The sequence below is a fragment of the Notolepis coatsorum genome (assembly GCF_963971535.1).
Source record: "Notolepis coatsorum genome assembly, chromosome: 13".
NCBI classification, from domain to species: domain Eukaryota; kingdom Metazoa; phylum Chordata; class Actinopteri; order Aulopiformes; family Paralepididae; genus Notolepis; species Notolepis coatsorum.
In genome coordinates, this window is record NC_140177.1 from 75,869,457 (window position 1) to 75,888,267 (window position 18,811).

The 18,811-nt window shown below is 46.3% G+C and overlaps 1 protein-coding gene across 1 annotated transcript in view; it reads left to right on the forward strand.

The window, feature by feature from the left end:
* LOC311239407 (disabled homolog 1-like) overlaps positions 1 to 18,811 on the forward strand; it is a gene marked incomplete at both ends in the record, with an annotated part of 78,336 nt that overhangs the window by 43,645 nt on the left and 15,880 nt on the right. Inside the window, 3 exons of the mRNA XM_084327711.1 lie at positions 5,982 to 6,080; positions 10,817 to 10,948; positions 15,633 to 15,752. Coding sequence (XP_084183837.1) covers positions 5,982 to 6,080; positions 10,817 to 10,948; positions 15,633 to 15,752 — 351 coding nt within the window. The remainder of the gene's footprint in view (positions 1 to 5,981; positions 6,081 to 10,816; positions 10,949 to 15,632; positions 15,753 to 18,811) is intronic.

Consider the following 18,811-nt stretch of genomic DNA (forward strand, 5'->3'; position numbering starts at 1 on the left):
CTTGCCGCCCTCGATGATGTAGCCGAGGAACCCGATGGAGGAGACGTGGAACTCACACTTCTCCGCCTTGACGAACAGCTTGTTCTCCAGAAGGCGTTGGAGGACCCGGCGGACGTGCTGGACGTGCTCCTCCATGGAGCGGGGAAAAATCTGAATGTCATCCAAATAAACAAAAACGGAGCGGTTAAGGACATCGCAGAGAACGTCATTGACAAGGGCCTGAAAGACAGCAGGGGCGTTGGTCAGCCCAAAGGGCATTACCTTGTACTCGAAGTGACCGAGCGGGGTCTTAAAGGCCGTCTTCCATTAATAATAATAATTTAGGACCTGCTCAGAGGTCATTAATCGGCATGCATGCGATGCATGTATGCGATTCGTCTCTGTGATTAACCCATCCCGTCGTCCTTCCCACCCAAGGGCAGCCAGGAGCAGACAGGCGCAACGTGAGCCACGCCAGGGGACCAATCCAAGTGCTCCTGTCTGTCTTCGTCAAGGACGCCACAGCGTTAGCGATCTTGTTGTTGTGCATGTTTTTCCATTGGGTTTATCTTATCTGGGGGGAAACCCTTGCGAGCACGGGGAGAACATGCAAACTCCACACAGAAAGGCCTGGGAGATACCTGGGTAACTGGCATCATGGAAACCTGGTCCCCAAGCGGGAATCGAACCCTGGACCTTCTTGCTGTGACGTGACAGTGTTTAACCACTACACCACCGTGCCCTTCCCGGATGCGGAAAAGGTGATAGGCATTCCTGAGGTCCAGCTTTGTGAAGATGGTGGCACCTTGCAGGGGCTCAAAAGCAGAGTTAATCAAAGGCAGGGGGTACTTGTTCTTGACTGTGATGTTGTTGAGACCCCGATAGTCGATACAGGGGCGAAGGGAACGATCCTTCTTGGAGACAAAGAAGAACCCTGCGCCGACAGGCGAGGAGGAGGGAGTGATAATGCCTGAGGCCAAGGACTCGTGGACGTACTTCTCCATCGACTCCCTCTCTGGGCGTGAGAGGTTGAACAGGCGACTAGCGGGGAGCGGTGCTCCTGGGAGTAGATCAATAGCACAGTCGTATTGGTGATGAGGAGGTAGGGAGAGAGCCTGTTGCTTGCTAAATACAGCCTCTAAATCATGGTAGACAGGAGGAATAGCAGACAGGTCAATGGGTTCGTTGGGAAGGTGGGAACCAGCGACCCCTAGTGGCGGCCGAGCTGATTGCAGGCAGGATACGTGACAGTGAGCGCTCGCTAGTCACCAAGCCAGTAGGCCAGTTTATGACGGGTTGTGTAGTTTGAGCCACGGCATGCCAAGGACAATGGGATTGTGGGGAGAGTTGGTGACATGAAAACGAATACTCTCGCTATGGTTTCCTGATAATAGGAGGCGGAGGGGTACGGTGTGGCGAGTTATTCGCGTGAGCAGCTTCCCGTTTAACCCGCGAGCGTCACTGGGTATTGGCAGGGTGTCGGTAGCAATGTGGTAGTGGGAAACAACCCCAGTGTCGATGAGATTCTCGTCGGCACCTGAGTCGACCAGGGCGGACACCGGGAGTGATTGACCATTGAGACACAGCGTGGCACTGAATTGCATGTTCGGACCGGAGCTGGGAGCAATATCAAGGCTCGAACAGACGCCCAGCGTCACTGCCGAGCTCCGTCGTTTGGGCGAATCGAACATGAGGCAACGGAGTGACCGAGTTGGCCGCAGTATAAACATGCCCCCGTAGCGAGCCTGTGACGGCGTTCGTTGGGAGGTCTAGGTCCATGGGCTCAGGGGAACTACTTTCAGCGCGGATGGCGCGGGGAGAGCGAGTTGAGCTGGGCACAGGTGGGCGAGCGGCGCTAGCCCTCTCTGGGCGGCGTTCACGGAGGCGCATGTCCAGTTCCCTGGCTAAATGGATTCGCTCGTCTAGGGAATCCGGCTTTTCTTTAGAGGCCAGTTCATCTTTTAAAACGTTGCTCAGGTCTTGGCGGAAAGCCCCTCGCAGTGGCGTGTCACCCCAGTCGGAGCCGGCTGCCAGGATATGGAATTCGATTGCGTATTCGCTCACACTGCGACTTCCTTGGCGGATTGTGAATAAACCGGCGGCTCTATCCGAGCCCCCCGGAGGGTGGTCGAAGACTTTGCGCATGTCGTCAATATATGCGGAATATGACTCGCAGAGGGGAGAATTATTGAAGTGGAGAGCGGTTGCCCATTCTAGCACAGCAACCGTGAGCAGGGCCGACAGGTAAGCGATTTTAGACCTCTCGCTTTGGAAAGTGTGTGACTGTTGCCCGAAAAACTAACGAACACTGAAAGATAAAGGCTCGACATTTGGAGACGCTCCCGTCATAATGCTCCGGCGCGGGGACGTGGGGCTCTCTGTGCAGGGGAATCGCAGCAGTGGGTGGGGAGTCTGGCGGGGCTTGCTGAGCCGTGACGTATGCCTCGAAACGGCCGTATTGTCTGTCTCGCTCCGCAGAGCCGAGTGCGAGAGCAGTAAGATGAGTAGTGACGGCATCTATTGAGTGGGCAAGTTGGTCTACCCGAGCAGTCTGGCCGTTGATAATACTCACGGATTGCCTCTGAAACGTCCTCCATTCCTCTATCTCGAGTGTAGCTGGTTCTGACATCATTGGTCGTGGTGTTCTGTGAGAATGGGTTTTAAGCAGAGCCCAATCGCTGAACACAGGAGAAGAGAGAATGGAGCGTTTCAGGTTGTTTAATAGTATTCCCAAGTAGGCAAGAGTTACATCCAGAAATTTACAACAGATATGAATTGGGAATGTTCTTGGGGTAATGGGAGCAGGTGCACTCCAGTGCTACTGCGGACGGAAGACACGGGTCCGTGTCGAGAGAGTGAGCAGGAACTCCTTGGTAAGCTCCAGGGGGTCCAGACAGGGGCACGCTGGCACAGAGGTCCTGGGCACAAGAGAGGAAAGTTAGAACAGGGAATAATCACACAGGGATGTCTAGCAGGTGTTCGGACTGAGGCGTCGTACCTAGGTAATGATACTAACACCACGACGTAGGGTCTTCATCAACAGGGAATGGGATACAGCTGTGAGGAGTGAGGTGCCTGGCAGCGTGCGAATCAGGGGATGAGGTGCAGCTGAGTTGAGTGACAGGGGGTGAAGGGGTGCTGACCATATATGGGCGTGAGGCTTCTGTGGTGGATGGAAGGGAGGATGAAGAGGAGTGAGGAGGGCGTGTGGTGAATGTTAGGGGGGAATGAGGAGGAGTGAAGAACGCTCTTGCTGTGATTATGACAATTAGCTTGTGATTCACATGCACAAAAATTCATCAGAATGCAGGAAATTAAGTCTTTGTAACAAAAAATGTCCTGGTGGGGGACTCCCAGACCCCCGCTTAAAAAGTGGCCAGACTGGGCCTATATTTCACGCTATATCTCCCGGTATGAATTATTTCCCCAGTCCGGCCCTGGTGGTGGTGGATGAGGGGGTTCTGAAAGCTAACATACTTTAAACATCACTATGAAAACTAGAATGCTAGTTATGTAAACAAAAACACAGCAAAACTGTCAAATAGTGTATCCACATCTTGATTGATTGATTGATTGAAAACTTTATTAACAGATTGCAGAATGGGTACAATACAGTACGGCTCAATACACACAATTTTTAAGGGGATGCAGACCAGAGAAAGACTTTCGTCTTGCTTACATCAGGGTCCCCCATTTTCAATTCATCATGATATTTATGACATACACGACATACAATGAATGAATGAATGAAAACCTTATTTAACAGATTGCAGAATGGGTGAATGAATGAATGAATGAAAACTGTATTTAACAGATTGCAGAATGGGTACAATACAGTACGGCTCAATACACACAATTGTTAAGGGGATGCAGACCAGAGAAAGACGTTTGTCTTGTTTACATCAGGGTCCCCCATTTTCAATTCATAGTGACATTTATGACATACACAACATACATGACATCATGACATTTATGGCATAGGGACATACATGACATACAGGTATATAGTACTGTTACATTTGTGACATATACGATATGCAAATATACAGTACTATTACCCATAAATCCTAACAGAGAATATATACATATGATGGGGAGGAGACTGTACATTAGGAGGGGGTGGGTAGGTGGGAGAAAGAATATACATACGGTGGGGAGAAAATATATACATACGGTGGGGAGGACATCCAACTACAACTACTAGGAACCTAAAAAGGACAATAACACTACCTTATGCATACTGCACCTTATGTGAATACTGTATATTTCAGTTACTTAATTATATTGACTTGTTATATTGTTTACACTGCTTGTTTTTACTACCTGTACCTCCCCTCCCCCATGCTGCTATGATGCCTGAATTTCCCCAAGGGGATCTATAAAGGAATATCTTATCTTATCTGAAGAAAACTAGAATGCTAGTTATGTAAACAAAAACACAGCTAAACTGTCTCTCAGCAGAGCATCAAATAGTGTATCCACATCTTGATTGATTGAAAACTTTATTAGCAGATTGCAGAATGGGTACAATACAGTACGGCTCAATACACACAATTGTTAAGGGGATGCAGACCAGAGAAAGACTTTCGTCTTGTTTACATCAGGGTCCCCCATTTTCAATTCATCATGACATTTATGACATACACGACATACAGATATATATCATGACATTTATGACACAAATCGATCTCTAAACAATGTTTGTATGTCTCCGTAATGGTATGATTCTGGCCTGGTAGGTTAAGCCACCGTTCGACACAGTTTCTATATCTATCCCACCATGTCTGTATAAAATCTTGTACACATTTTTTCTGAACGGACATGAGATGTAATGTAAATGTAAATGAAATGTGAGATGCATATAACATTGTTTAGAAACCTTTTTGCGAACTTTAAGGTGTTTTTTGTCCATTTTCGTCCGTAACGTTACTCTGTGGATGTCATTTGTTGACACCGGATGGCCGTATCCTCGCAACAAAGAGAGCGCAAGATACGTGACCGAACTCGCACCAATTACGTCAAATAAAACTCTGTTGTGACCGAGTATCCGTTCGCGAAGAAAGATCTAGTCCCGACTTTAAAATTATGATTGCGCAAAACGGGCTAGTCAATGGAGAACTTTTTGTTCCTAAATCTACACCAATATATCTTTCACCCAGACTGAAAATTGTGTAGTCAGCCGAGGTGGGAACAAGAATCGTTTTCTAGCCACTTCTCAGCCTTCACCATACAGCCTATTTCCTCTCCTCTCCTCTCCTCTCCTCTCCTCTCCTCTCCTCTCCTCTCCTCTCCTCTCCTCTCCTCTCCTCTCCTCTCCTCCCTTCTCCTCACCTCTCCTCCTTTCTCTCTTATCTTCCCTTCTCTCCCCTCCCTCCTCCCCCTTCTTTTTTCTCTCCACACAAACATAATAGACATGTCAGGCACACGGTGTAACGTCTAAGCACAAGTCAGAGGAAAGAACACAAAAGGAAATAGTTTTTGAGCGGGAGAATATCTATAAAAAAAAATAGCTGAGATCCGTGGGGGGAGAAAATGACTTCAAAGGATAGTTGGTGTTCAGTCAGCAGGATGTGACGGAAGTTGCCTCAGCGAGCCGGTCGGACGGTCGGTCATTAGCACAATCCATTCAGTCAGCGAATCTCTGGTACTGTTAATAGTTACAGTGGTGCCTTGCTTATGTGTCACATTGAAGAGCCAGCAGACCTGCTTAGAGACAAAAGAAAAGAAAGGGAAAAGGGTGCTTGGAAGGAAGGGAAAGAAAGTGGCATCAATAAAAGACGCTGCACAAATTCCTCTGAGAGCCAAGCTTCAAAAACAGGCAGATGAAAGAACATTCTGTCCTGTTGCACCTTATGTAACAGCTGTCACCCTCACCCCCCCCTCCCACGGTTTACCTCTACCCCACCTCCTGCTGTCGTGCTCACCTGTGTCGCAGGAGAAAGAAGAGACTCTTGTCTTTCATGCTGCGCTCATATCCCTTCATCTCTCCATGTCTCCTGCAGGGAATGGCTTCCACTGCACGTTCCAAGGGGGAGCACAAACAGAGAGTCTTCTTGACGGTCTCCTTTGGCGGGATCAAGATTTATGATGAGAGATCAGGGGTGAGTATTGGCGTCGGTGATGATGCTCAAGGCGGAGCTGCGCTGTGAGGCCCATGCCAGCTGCTGCTGCAATCCTATAGGACGTCCAGAGGGCAGACATTCGTACAATTAATTTCACTTCACTTCACCAGGACTGGCAGAGTCCGCCATCTTGTTGTTTGCACGGCTGCTGTGTTGCACAGTTGACATACCAGCACAGAGGTGAAGATGTGGACCGTTGTTTTTCATTTCAATGTTCTGTCAGATCTTCATTTCAATGTTCTGTCAGATCTTCATTTCAATGTTCTGTCAAGTCAAGTCAAGAGTTTTATTTGTCACGGCATACAAGCATACAGTGAAATGCGGGTGGTCATGCCTGCGGCGATTGTGCAATAATACAAGTAATAAGAATAAGACATTTGTGCAATAATACAAGTAATAAGAATAAGACATAACAGGTATAATGTACATAAAGTTTACAAAAAGCATGGTAAAATACATGCTAAGGTCCTGCGATAGTGCAATACAATGTTAGCTACGGATGAGGCACTGGGTCTTATGTACACTACTATACAATACTATACTATACAATCTACAGTTATACTACATATCCTTATGCTATCTTGCTATATCCATCTATTTACTATACAAGAACCACTCCCGTTCTTAAAATAAAAAATAAAAGAATGGTGACCTTTCCATTGTGTAAAGTGGCCATTGAGTGTGAGCGTGTGTAGCATGAGTGTGTGTGTGTTCATGCTAAAGTGACTGTTAGTGTGTGAGCGTATACAGTATGTGTGTCGTGTGTGTGCTCCTGTGTGCTTGTGTGTGGAGAGTTCAGTGTTCAAGACTCTGATGGCCTGGGGGAAGAAGCTGAGCCGAAGTCTCTCTGTCCTAGTTGCTGGTGTGCGCAGGCGTTTGCCTGACCGCAGCAGCTTGAACAGGCTGTTATTGGGGTGGTGAGGGTCTTTCATTATCCTGCAGGCTCTGGATTTGCACCTCTTGTTGTATAGAACCTGCAGGGGTGGTAGTGCAATACCCGTAGTACGCTCAGCTGAGCGCACCACTCTCTGTAGGGCCTTCTTGTCCTGTGCCGTGCTGTTTCCATACCAGGCAGTGATGTTTCCAGTCAAGATGCTCTCTACAGAGGCGGCTGGGTGGCGCAGCAGACATTGCGCTCGTTACCAACGCAAGAGACACCGGGTCGGCCGTCATACTAACTCAATTGGCAGAGTTAGCGGGTGGGAAGTCGAAGGGTGGTAGTCTGGTCGTTGTGAACAGCGACTCCTACAGGTCGGTTGGGGCCCCTGCACAGCAAAGTCAGGAAAATGGCGGGGGCAGTACACGTTACTCCTCTCCAAATGAGAGTCTGCGCTGGCAGGTGAAAACATGTGACAGGCTGCCTCCACATGTATCGGAGGGGCTTCTATCCTCCCTACAACCGGCCAGTGGGGGGCATATGCGAGCAACGATCAGGACAGGGGAGGGGAGAATTGGCACGAGGTGGTTAATTGGGATGGGGAGAAAAATCACAGAAAAAAGGAGGAGAAAAAGTAGATATAAAAAAAAAAAGATGCTCTCTACAGCTCCGGAGTAGAAGGACTGGAGTATCTTCCCCGATACTCTGAGTCTGAACGTCCTTAACTGTCTCAGGTGGTAGAGGCGCTGCTTCGCCTTCTTTACTGTCAGATCTTCCACTGAGCTTGAAAAGAGACCACACCCCTCTTTATCTGATAGTTAGCACCTTGGTCCATATAAGGGTGATTCCAGCAACATTCAAAATGCTGGTCCTGTGTTTAATACTAAAATGCCTTGACCTAAAAGCTTCATATATAACCAAGGCAGGTCAGGCTGTTGCTGCAGGGCCCTACTTAAGAAGATCTGGACCCGACAGCTTCCTGCTAGTGGCGGTGGTCTGACTCACGTGATGACGATGTTAAGAGACGAGCTGTTTCCACCTCAGTTCTGGCTTCCTGCCCCTGGAGGACCCAGGGGCCCGTTGGTTGATCGAGGGGCTCCTCGTGGTGTTGGCTCAGATAGGCCCTCTCCCGCTCGCCGCGTTCTAACCCGATAATTAGCGCTCAGTTCCACCCTTTTAATGATCATCGTTGCTAATGCTAATTACACCGCGGATCCACCTCGGCTGTCGTTAGCGCTAAACTGATAATTACGCACTGCTGTTAGTCCCGTGGCTGCCGACCCCCCACCCCATCATGAACCAGCACCCCCTGGCCCCCCACCAAAAAAAAAGAAAATACCCATCATTGAGAATATCTATTTGCAATATGAATAGTTTCAGTTAGCAGTAATGACTCTGCATCCTCCCTGTAGCCCCTCCCCTCCTTAATGACCCGCTGCCTTTGACAAGCTTGTTTGTTTTGGAGAGCGTCCCCCCTGGTGATCCTCATCTCGTTTACTGATTACTTCCAGTAAATAACACGTTTAATATCCCTCTAGAGTTATTGTGGTTAAAATGGCAGATGATGGAGGCGAGTACTGTATGTAGATAGAAATGCTGTATGTAAAGCAGACAGGATTCTCCGTCATGTTCTAATAGAGTACGAAAGTGCTATTCGTTTTATATTTCACATTAATCTGAAGCGTTTGTAGTGTTGCAGCTGACTCGATAAGGATAATATCGGCTAATGTCCTGGTTGCTCCACCCCACTGATAATGCTTCTCTTCACTATCAGAGGAGCAGCAGGTGGGTGTTTCTGAATGGTGTGTGTGTGTGTGTGTGTGTGTGTGTGTGTGTGTGTGTGTGTGTGTGTGTGTGTGTGTGTGTGTGTGTGTGTGTGTGTGTGTGTGTGTGTGTGTGTGTGTGTGTGTGTGTGTGTGTGTGTGTGTGTGTGTGTGTGTGTGTGTGTGTGTGTGTGTGTGTGTGTGTGTGTGTGTGTGTGTGTGCGTGCGTGTGTGAGCCTTCCTTGTCCCAGACTCACTGTGGAATACAAAGGGAGAGGTTAATTAGTGATATCAGCCACACCTGCATCAATTAACCTCTCCTTTGGTCCAATCTCTCCTCATGGGCAATTAATATAAGGAAATTAGTGTGTGTACCCATGTATGAGTGAGTGAGTGAGTGAGTGAGTGAGTGTGTGTGTGTGTGTGTGTGTGTGTGTGTGTGTGTGTGTGTATGTTGTACTGTTGACCTTGCGTTCAGACTTGCCTCTTGGGTGCACCACGCTCTGTTGGCGATGCATCTTTTTTACATATGCACAACACATAACAACAACATTCCCCTCAGGTCATAAAAAGCTGGACTGTCTACGCTACGGGGTCTGTGGCTCGCTACACTGATCTGGCTTTACTCAAGCAGCAAATGCATAGCATCTCGTACTTCGCTGAGACATGGGGAGACTGGAAATAAGGAGAGGAGGGAAGTGGTAAACGTGGCTTTTATTCTGGTTGAGTCATGTCCCTGTCAGAAGCGAAACAAAGACTGACTCCTTCCTGCCACTTCATCTGACAGACAGCAGCGAAATAGCCTGATATCAGACGGAGTTGTCAACTCGTTACGCTCCATTTCCATCTTCGGCCTGACGTCGCCTCCATTCGCCAATTTCCGTGGGGGGAGGGGGATTAAATTTCCCCCCAACCAATCACTAGAGACCGACGTAATTCCTCCCCACGCAGCGGAGCTGCGGCATGCCTGGCTCACTAAATTCATATCAAACTGTCAAACTAGGCAATTGCATGTCCTATTTCTCGCCTAAAATGTTGTCAGAAGCATATTTTAGTGAACCAGAAAAAGAGAACGTTTACAAGCAAGACGCCATGTTTTTTCCTGCTCCCCACACATGACACCACTTCCTTGACAATGGGGTGACAGTGGCTTGCGAGGTAGAGCAGTCGTCTGGTAATCCGGAGGTTCACTGTTCGATTCCCGCTCCTCCCGGGCAGCCTGTCGAAGTGTCCTTGAGCAAGACACTTAACCCCTAATTGCTCCTGATGAGCAGGTTGGCACCTTGCATGGTCGCCTCCACCATCGGTGTGTGAATGTGTGAGTGAATGGGTAAAATGTGAGGAACAAATTGTAAAGCGCTTTGGATAAATGTGCTCTATAAATGCAGCCATTTACCATTTACCATTTACAATGGCGTGACCTGGTGTTCAAAATATCCAAGTTGCACAGTATATATGTTGTAGTACAATATTTTGTAGTTAGCTCATATGATTTAGATAGATAGATAGAGATAGATAATTAGAGATAGAGAGCTTTCGGGGGCTTTCTTTTGCTTGCCTTGGTCCAGATTTCGCAGCAAGCAAAAGAAAGCCACAGAAAGCTCTCTCTCTCTCTCTCTCTCTCTCTCTCTCTCTCTCTCTCTCTCTCTCTCTCTCTCTCTCTCTCTCTCTCTCTCTCTCTCTCTCTCTCTCTCTCTCTCTCTCTCTCTCTCTCTCTCTCTCTGGTACAGGAAGTCTTACTGTGTGTCGGGCAGGGTTATTTTGCTACAGGAATGCTTACAGTGTGTCAGGCAGGGTTATACTCTGCTACAGGAAGTAGGCTCAGCACGTAAGGGATGGAGAGGGAATCTGTGTATTCCAGTTGATTCACTTATTTGGTGGTTCACATTATTCCTGGTGCCACACCCTGGTGACGTGTGCAATATCTACTTTTTTCTGCTCACCAGATTACTTGATGTATTGGGTAATACTAGAATTGTGTAATACGAATCTGTGACCATTTCTCTGCTGCACCTTCTGCATTATGTGAATTATTGGGGGTAAATCAATCAATCAATCAACTCCTTGCTGCGTAGGTACTCCTGCACCACCACTCTGTCCATGAGATCAGCTACATTGCCAAGGACACTCGGGACCACCGGGCCTTTGGCTATGTGTGTGGGAAGGAGGGACACCATAGGTTTGTGGCCATCAAGACTGGACAATCGGTAAGTAGATGGTGTTCATTTGGACTAAACTGATAAAGAGAGTTTTGCCTTCAATCACACTTTTGATTTTGAAGACTGTATGAAAAATAGACATTTCTCTTGCTAATATGCCTCATTTCTTATTTTGAGGAAATTAAATAAAAACTGAATTAAAAGCTTTTTTATTTATTAAATGTTTTGTATTGCTTTGACCTGAAGTAAATAAGAATGTTTCTGTCTCACACAATAGCCTTATGCCCCATATCAGCTGACCTAAATCTCTAGCCCCAGTGTTAATCTGTTCTATACTACCTTAAAGGGGAACTACACCCAATTTCAGAATTCATGCTGAATTATGGTATAAGACAGTCCAAAATATTAGTGAAAACAAACAACTATCTCCCAAATCCAAAAATGTGAGTGCTGAAACAATGATGTCATCAAGTGGCACAGTGGTTAGGTGGCGAATTGGTTATCATTGTTGCCTCACATCAAGAAAATCCTGGGTCTTTCTGTGTGGAGTTTGTTCTCCCTGTATCTGCGTGGGTTTCCGGGTTTCCTCCCACACCAAACCACATGTTTCCTACCAGTGCCCTTGACCAAGGTACTGGCATTACAACTGGAGTTCGTCCCCGGGCACCGCACTGTGTGTGGCTGCTCACTGCTCCTAAATAGTTAGGATGGGTCAAATGCAGATGACAAATTTCTCCAAAGGAATTAATAATGGTTCAACTTAACTTAACTTAACTTACCCAGGGAGATGTTCTGTGCATAAGGACACATTTTACGCCTCTGTCCTCTCTAATTGCAGGCCTATCTCCAAGCTCCCGTTTTTATCCTAAATAAATTGTGCTTCTCCAATTAATGTCTTTCCTTGACACACATGGCATTCTGGAGGTTTTCCAATCTGGTTTTAGAGCACTGCACAGTACAGAGACTGCACTTTTAAGAGTTTTTAATGATCCTTCTGGCCACTGATTCTGGTGACTCCCTTATCCTCGTACTTTTGGATCTCACTGCTGCCTTCGACACAGTGGATCACAATATTCTGCTCTCCCGTTTGGAGCACTGGGTTGGCATTAAAGGCTCAGCCCTGGAGTTTTTTTTAGATCATACTTGTCTGAGAGAAGCTTTTGTGTTAGCCTGGGCAACGCTGTATCCTCCACAGCACCTCTCCCCTGTGGGGTTCCCCAGGGCTCAATTCTCGGGCCAATTTTATTTGTGTTATATCTGCTTCCCTTAGGGCCTATACTCCGAAAGCATGGCGTCTCCTTTCACTGCTACGCAGATGACAGTCAGATCTACATGCCATTAAAAAGAAACAATAGCAACCCGGTGAAACCATTGTTAGCATGCCTTGATGATGTTAAGGCATGGCTGGCATTAAATTGTCTATGTCTCAATGACAGTAAAACAGAGGTCATGGTGTTTGGTCCCAGCAATGGGCATGTGTCTCCTCTTGGTGACTTGGGCCCCCTTGGGCTTTTTGTGAAGCCAACTGTCAACCTAGGGGTGAAGTTTGATTGTGACCTAAAGTTGGACAAGCAGATCACTGCTGTGGTGGGAAAGAGTTTTTTCCAACTTAGGAGGCTGTCCAAGGTCAGACCTTTTTATCCCGTTCTGTTTTCAAAACTGTAATCCACGCTTTTATGACCTCTCGTCTTGATTACTGTAATGCCCTGTACGTTGGCGTCAGTCAGGCCTCCCTCTCTCATTTGCAGCTAGTTCAGAACGCCGCTGCCCGTCTGCTAATGGGAACACGAAAGCGGGAGCACATTTCCCCTGTGCTGGCTGCCCTCCACTGGCTTCCTGTGTGTTTTAGAATTGATTTTAAGGTTTTACTGTTTGCTTTTAAATGTTTGAACGGCTTGGCACCGGGGTACCTCTCGGACCTGCTGGAACCTTATGTTCCTCTAAGGTCCCTCAGGTCCTCTGACCAGCTCCTCTTGGCTGTTCCCAAGTAAGCTGAAGCTTAGGGGTAACCGTGCTTTCGCTGTGGCAGCCCCAAAGCTCTGGAATGAGGTGCCACTGCATGTTAGACAGGCCCCCACTCTGCATGTTAGACAGGCCCCCACTCTGCATGTTAGACAGGCCCCCACTCTGCATGTTAGACAGGCCCCCACTCTGCATGTTAGACAGGCCCCCACTCTGCATGTTAGACAGGCCCCCACTCTGCATGTTAGACAGGCCCCCACTCTGCATGTTAGACAGGCCCCCACTCTGCATGTTAGGCAGGCCCCCACTCTGCATGTTAGGCAGGCCCCCACTCTGCATGTTAGACAGGCCCCCACTCTGCATGTTAGACAGGCCCCCACTCTGCATGTTAGACAGGCCCCCACTCTGCATGTTAGACAGGCCCCCACTCTGCAGGTTAGACAGGCCCCCACTCTGCATGTTAGACAGGCCCCCACTCTGCAGGTTAGACAGGCCCCCACTCTGCATGTTAGACAGGCCCCCACTCTGCATGTTAGACAGGCCCCCACTCTGCATGTTAGACAGGCCCCCACTCTGCAGGTTAGGCAGGCCCCCACTCTGCATGTTAGACAGGCCCCCACTCTGCATGTTAGACAGGCCCCCACTCTGCAGGTTAGACAGGCCCCCACTCTGCATGTTAGACAGGCCCCCACTCTGCATGTTAGACAGGCCCCCACTCTGCAGGTTAGACAGGCCCCCACTCTGCATGTTAGACAGGCCTTCACTCTGCATGTTAGGCAGGCCCCCACTCTGCATGTTAGGCAGGCCCCCACTCTGCATGTTAGACAGGCCCCCACTCTGCAGGTGTTCAAATCACGCCTCAAGACACATCTATTTGCTCTGGCTTTCGGTGTTTTAAACAGTTTTTGAGAGACCTGCCTTTTTATGTGACATATTGTACTTGTTTTTATTGTGTGCTTTTAAATGTTTATGTTTTTATGTTTTATCTTATGTTGTGGACTTGTACAGCACTTTGGTCAACCTTGTTGGTTTTTAAATGCGCTTTATAAATAAAGTGGATTGGATTGGACATTTTCTGTTTCAGAACTGAAAAAACGAATAAAGCTCATTTGGGTATAAAACCTCAAACAAACACACTGTGGGTCCACAAAATCAGTCACCCAGTCATTGTCTATGGACCAGCTCCAGACTTGATGATGTCACACATTTGAGTCTCATCTTTATAAACATCAGAATATACACCAAACGTGAACAGTATTTGCTCACATATTTAAGTAGTGCATTCTTAGGTGGTACTTGAAAGACACTTTGCTATTCAATTTACTTATGTTCAGTGGGCAGTTATTCCAATGATTGATGGCACGATAAACAACCGTCCTCTTTAAAGCATTTTATTTTGCACGTGGTAACATAATCTGTCCATCATCGGCTGACCTAGTAAAATAAGAATGAACCTGACTGCATCTGACAATTTGTTTGTATAAGAAAACAGGTTGAGACGAAAAGACAGTGTTCCTGAAAAATTAACAGTTTTCAGACTTCATACACATCCTGCTCTCATCACATTCTGCTCTTGTTTTCCATCTTTCTCTGTTTTTCTTCTTGTCTTAATCTTCTTCTTTTTCTCTTCCTCTTCATACCCATATTCCCTAATGATATTGCTCTTCATCCTTATCATCCTTTCCCCCCTCTTCTCCTTTCCCTCCTGTGTCTTTGTTTGTCTTCCTTCTCCACTCCTCCATCCTCATCTCTCTTAAAACCTTGGGTCTTCCTTTTCCCTTTCCTCTACCTCCTCCTCAATGTTACTTCTCTTCCTCTCTTCATCCTCTTCATCATCATCTTCCTCATTAATCTTCCTCATCCTCAATGTTACTCTTCTTCCTATCTTCCTCTTCTGTCTCAATGTCATTCCTCCACCACTTCATCCGTGTTGCTATTGTTCCTCTTCCCCTTCTCTTCCTCCTCCTCATCTTCCTTCTCCTCTTCCTCATCTTCCTAAATATCATTCATCTTCCTCCTCCTCCACTACCTACTCCTCAATATAATTAATCTTCCTCCTCCTCAATATCATTATTCTTCCTCCTCCTCACCTCCCTCCTCCTCCTCTACCTCCTCATCAATATCATTCCTCTTCCTCCTCCTCATCTTCCTCCTCCTCCTCTACCTCCTCATCAATATCATTCCTCTTTCTCCTCCTCAACTTCCTCCTCCTCCTCTACCTCCTCATCAATATCATTCATCTTCCTCCTCCTCTACCTCCTCCTCAATATCATTCATCTTCCTCCTCCTCTACCTCCTCCTCAATATCATTCCTCTTCCTCCTCATCTCCCTCCTCCTCCTCTACCTCCTCAATATCATTCCTCTTCCTCCTCCTCATCTTCCTCATCCTCCACTATCTACTCCTCGATATAATTCATCTCCCTCCTCCTCTACCTCCTCCTCAATATCATTCCTCTTCCTCCTCCTTAATATCATTCCTCCTCCTCAATATCATTCATCTTCCTCCTCCTCTACCTCCTCCTCAATATAATTCCTCTTCCTCCTCCTCATCTTCCTCCACCTCCACTATCTACTCCTCGATATAATTCATCTCCCTCCTCCTCTTCCTCCTCCTCAATATCATTCCTCTTCCTCCTCAATATCATTCCTCCTCCTCAATATCATTCCTCTTCCTCCTCCTCTACCTCCTCCTCAATATCATTCCGCTTCCTCCTCCTCCTCCTCCTCATCTTCCTCTTCCTCCTTCACCACCTCCCTCTTCCCTCACAGGCGGAGCCCCTCATCATCGACCTGCGTGACCTCTTCACGCTCATCTACGACATCAAGCAGCGGGAGGAGCTGGAGAAGAAGGCCCAGAAGGACAAACAGTGTGAGCAAGCCGTCTACCAGGTAAGACGGCAAACACACTCTAATAGAGGAGGGTAACACACTCTAACACACTCTAATAGAGGAGGGTAACACACTCTAACACACTCTAATAGAGGAGGGTAACACACTCTAACACATTCTAATAGAGGAGGGTAACACACTCTAACACACTCTAATAGAGGAGGGTAACACACTCTAACACACTCTAATAGAGGAGGGTAACACACTCTAACACACTCTAATAGAGGAGGGTAACACACTCTAACACACTCTAATAGAGGAGGGTAACACACTCTAACACACTCTAATAGAGGAGGGTAAAAGGCAGTGAAAGGTGCCCCAGTGAGATGGAAAAACACTGTGAGATCACTGGAAAAGTCTCAAACAATCTTGCTTTTCGCTGGATCTACAAGTCAGAAAAAAACAAAAATGTTGTGTCAAAATGTTCAGAACATTTCGACTTATAAGAAGAGAAGATCCAATATTGAATTTGATTTGGGTGAATGGAGCCTGTGCCCGTTCTAGTCTCCTAAGGTGGGGAGGCAGTAAGCAGTAAGTGACGCATTTCAGGATGTGAGCAGGATTTTAGTTAGTTTAGTTAGAAAGGGTTAGTCTCCCTTTGAAAGGTCTCTCAAGATAAGAGACCAGGGCCCTCATTCATCAATGTGTGCGTAGAACATGTTCTATTTCCACACGTAAGCACGGAATGTAGAACCAGTGTACGCACAGGGAAGTCGGGATTCATCACACGTGCGTACGCAGGCTCTATGCTCCTCCGTGTTGATGAATACCACTTTGTTCTACCGTCAATGCTCGTGCATGATTATCCATATATGGTCATGAAAGTGAGGAAACACCCCCCATGGGATGTGAAATAATGGACTGACCCGAGCGGAACTCTGAGAAACTCCACGGAGATAATGTTCACTGCTGTCGAACCAAGAAGACACTATCGCGTATTATGGGATAAATAAAAGGCGGACTTGTAAACGGTGATGTCAGATATCAACGGCTCCCTAAGACCATTGCTGCAATTCTGCCTGGACAGCTCAAAATACTAATAAAGACCGTTCGTTGACCACTGTTTGGCGTTGGTGGTGTGTCATTATAACCGTGCTGTAATATGAATGCCTTTATTAGTTGTGTTCGATTGGCTATATGATTTTTAGAGGCATCTATTTTGTTGTCGGCTAATAAAGACCGCGCTGGAATATGACTGCCTTTTCCCGTGTTGTTTGATTAATACCCAGGGATTAAAGTTCTCCTCAATTTTATTCCAAATCGCAATGGATCTCCCGTCAATTTTCTACCTGCTGCATATGATTTCTAGAGGCATACTACAATCTATTTTGAGTAGCCTATATAAACAATAATACGAGAGCATATACAAGAACAATGAATCTCACTGCATGTATGATGTAGCCTGCCTTTCAATACATGAACTTGAATTCCATCATAGTCTGTCCACTATCTGGTGTCATTGCAATGCGTTTTCTATTCTTTCTTATACAGTAAAAAGGGGGAAGAACACTATATTCATATGACTTGTATTCTGCTTACAGCTTCGAAATTCCACTTGTTTCGTTTAACGTAAAGCCTTTTAAATATAATCAAAACGTTCCCGTGTTTCTGCGGTCTGCGCAAAATAATAACGAGTTGAGCTTTATGATTTATGATGAATTGAAAATGGGGGACCCTGATGTAAACAAGACGAAAGTCTTTCTCTGGTCTGCATCCCCAATTAACAATTGTATGTATTGAGCTGTACTGTACTGTACCCATTCTGCAATCTGTTAATAAACTTTTCAATCAATCAATCAATCAAGCTACGCGGAGCGCAGTCAGTCAGTAGCCTACACCCCGTATATTCCGATAACGCTATATAAACCATGCTGCATTCATTCTGAGAGAAAGATCTATTATTCCAAATACTATTTATAGGGTTTTGACCATAATTACACTACTGTTGCTATTTTACAATGAACTATAATGAACTACGGTTCGTACAGAACATGCCAGTGTTATTATGCACAGAAGCTCATTTCCTTGTTGTAATAATATATTCTACCACTGGGCGCCAGGTACGCCTGGTCTGACCTGTGCGTAGACGTAAGCACGGAGTCAAGTTCAAGTTGAAATTGATGAATCCCACACTTTGCTTAGAAATGATCGTACGCACAGGGTAAGCACAAATCTGTGCGTAGAACACGTTGATGAATGAGGGCCATGGGGTCCGTTCTAAAGGTCCATAGATTTGTGCTCATCCTAGACTCCTCAGTGATGTGTCACGGGGGAAACGAGGAAGAGATGCGAGGAGAAGAGGCGGAGGAAAACGAAACGTGTTTTAGAAGGAATGGAATGTCCTCGTTCACTCTAGGGCCGGGCGATATGGCCTAAATATGATATCACGATATTTTCTGACCTTTCGGCGATACACGATACACATCACAATGTTTTTCTTTTTTACCCCAAACAATTCATTATGAGGCTTACCAAGACAGTATTTGAGTTTGCAAGCTAACATTAAAGACAAAAGACTCTTGGATTCTTAGATTATATATTTAGCATTTTAGCCTTTAGTTTTTTTAGATTATATATTAGATTAGATTTAGATTATTAGATTATATATTGTAACTATTTATTTATGTATACATTTATTATTTGATCGGCTTAAGGCTATATCTGTACTTGATGTTTGTTTGTTGTGTTGCATACTTGAAATAAACTTCAATCAAATCAAACCCCCCCCTCTTAAAAACAAAAACCTGTGTTTAACCTAGCCATCCATAAAACATGCTAAAACTTTGAAACAAATGTCCTACTCCCCTAAAGAAAGAAATACATAGCAAACATGACTCAGTTATCCAATAGTGCTGCTGCTTTTTATTTTGTTAAAATCTTTTAGTTAATAAGACTAAAAGACTACAGGGCGGCTACGTGGCGTATTGGGCAAGGCGCTCGCCACGAATGACGGAGACGCTGGGCTCGTCAGTTCGAGCCCAGCGCTCCACATTGCTTTCAGTTTAGCTGGTCGTTCATACTAATACACATTGGCCGTATTAGGGGGTGGGAAACTGATG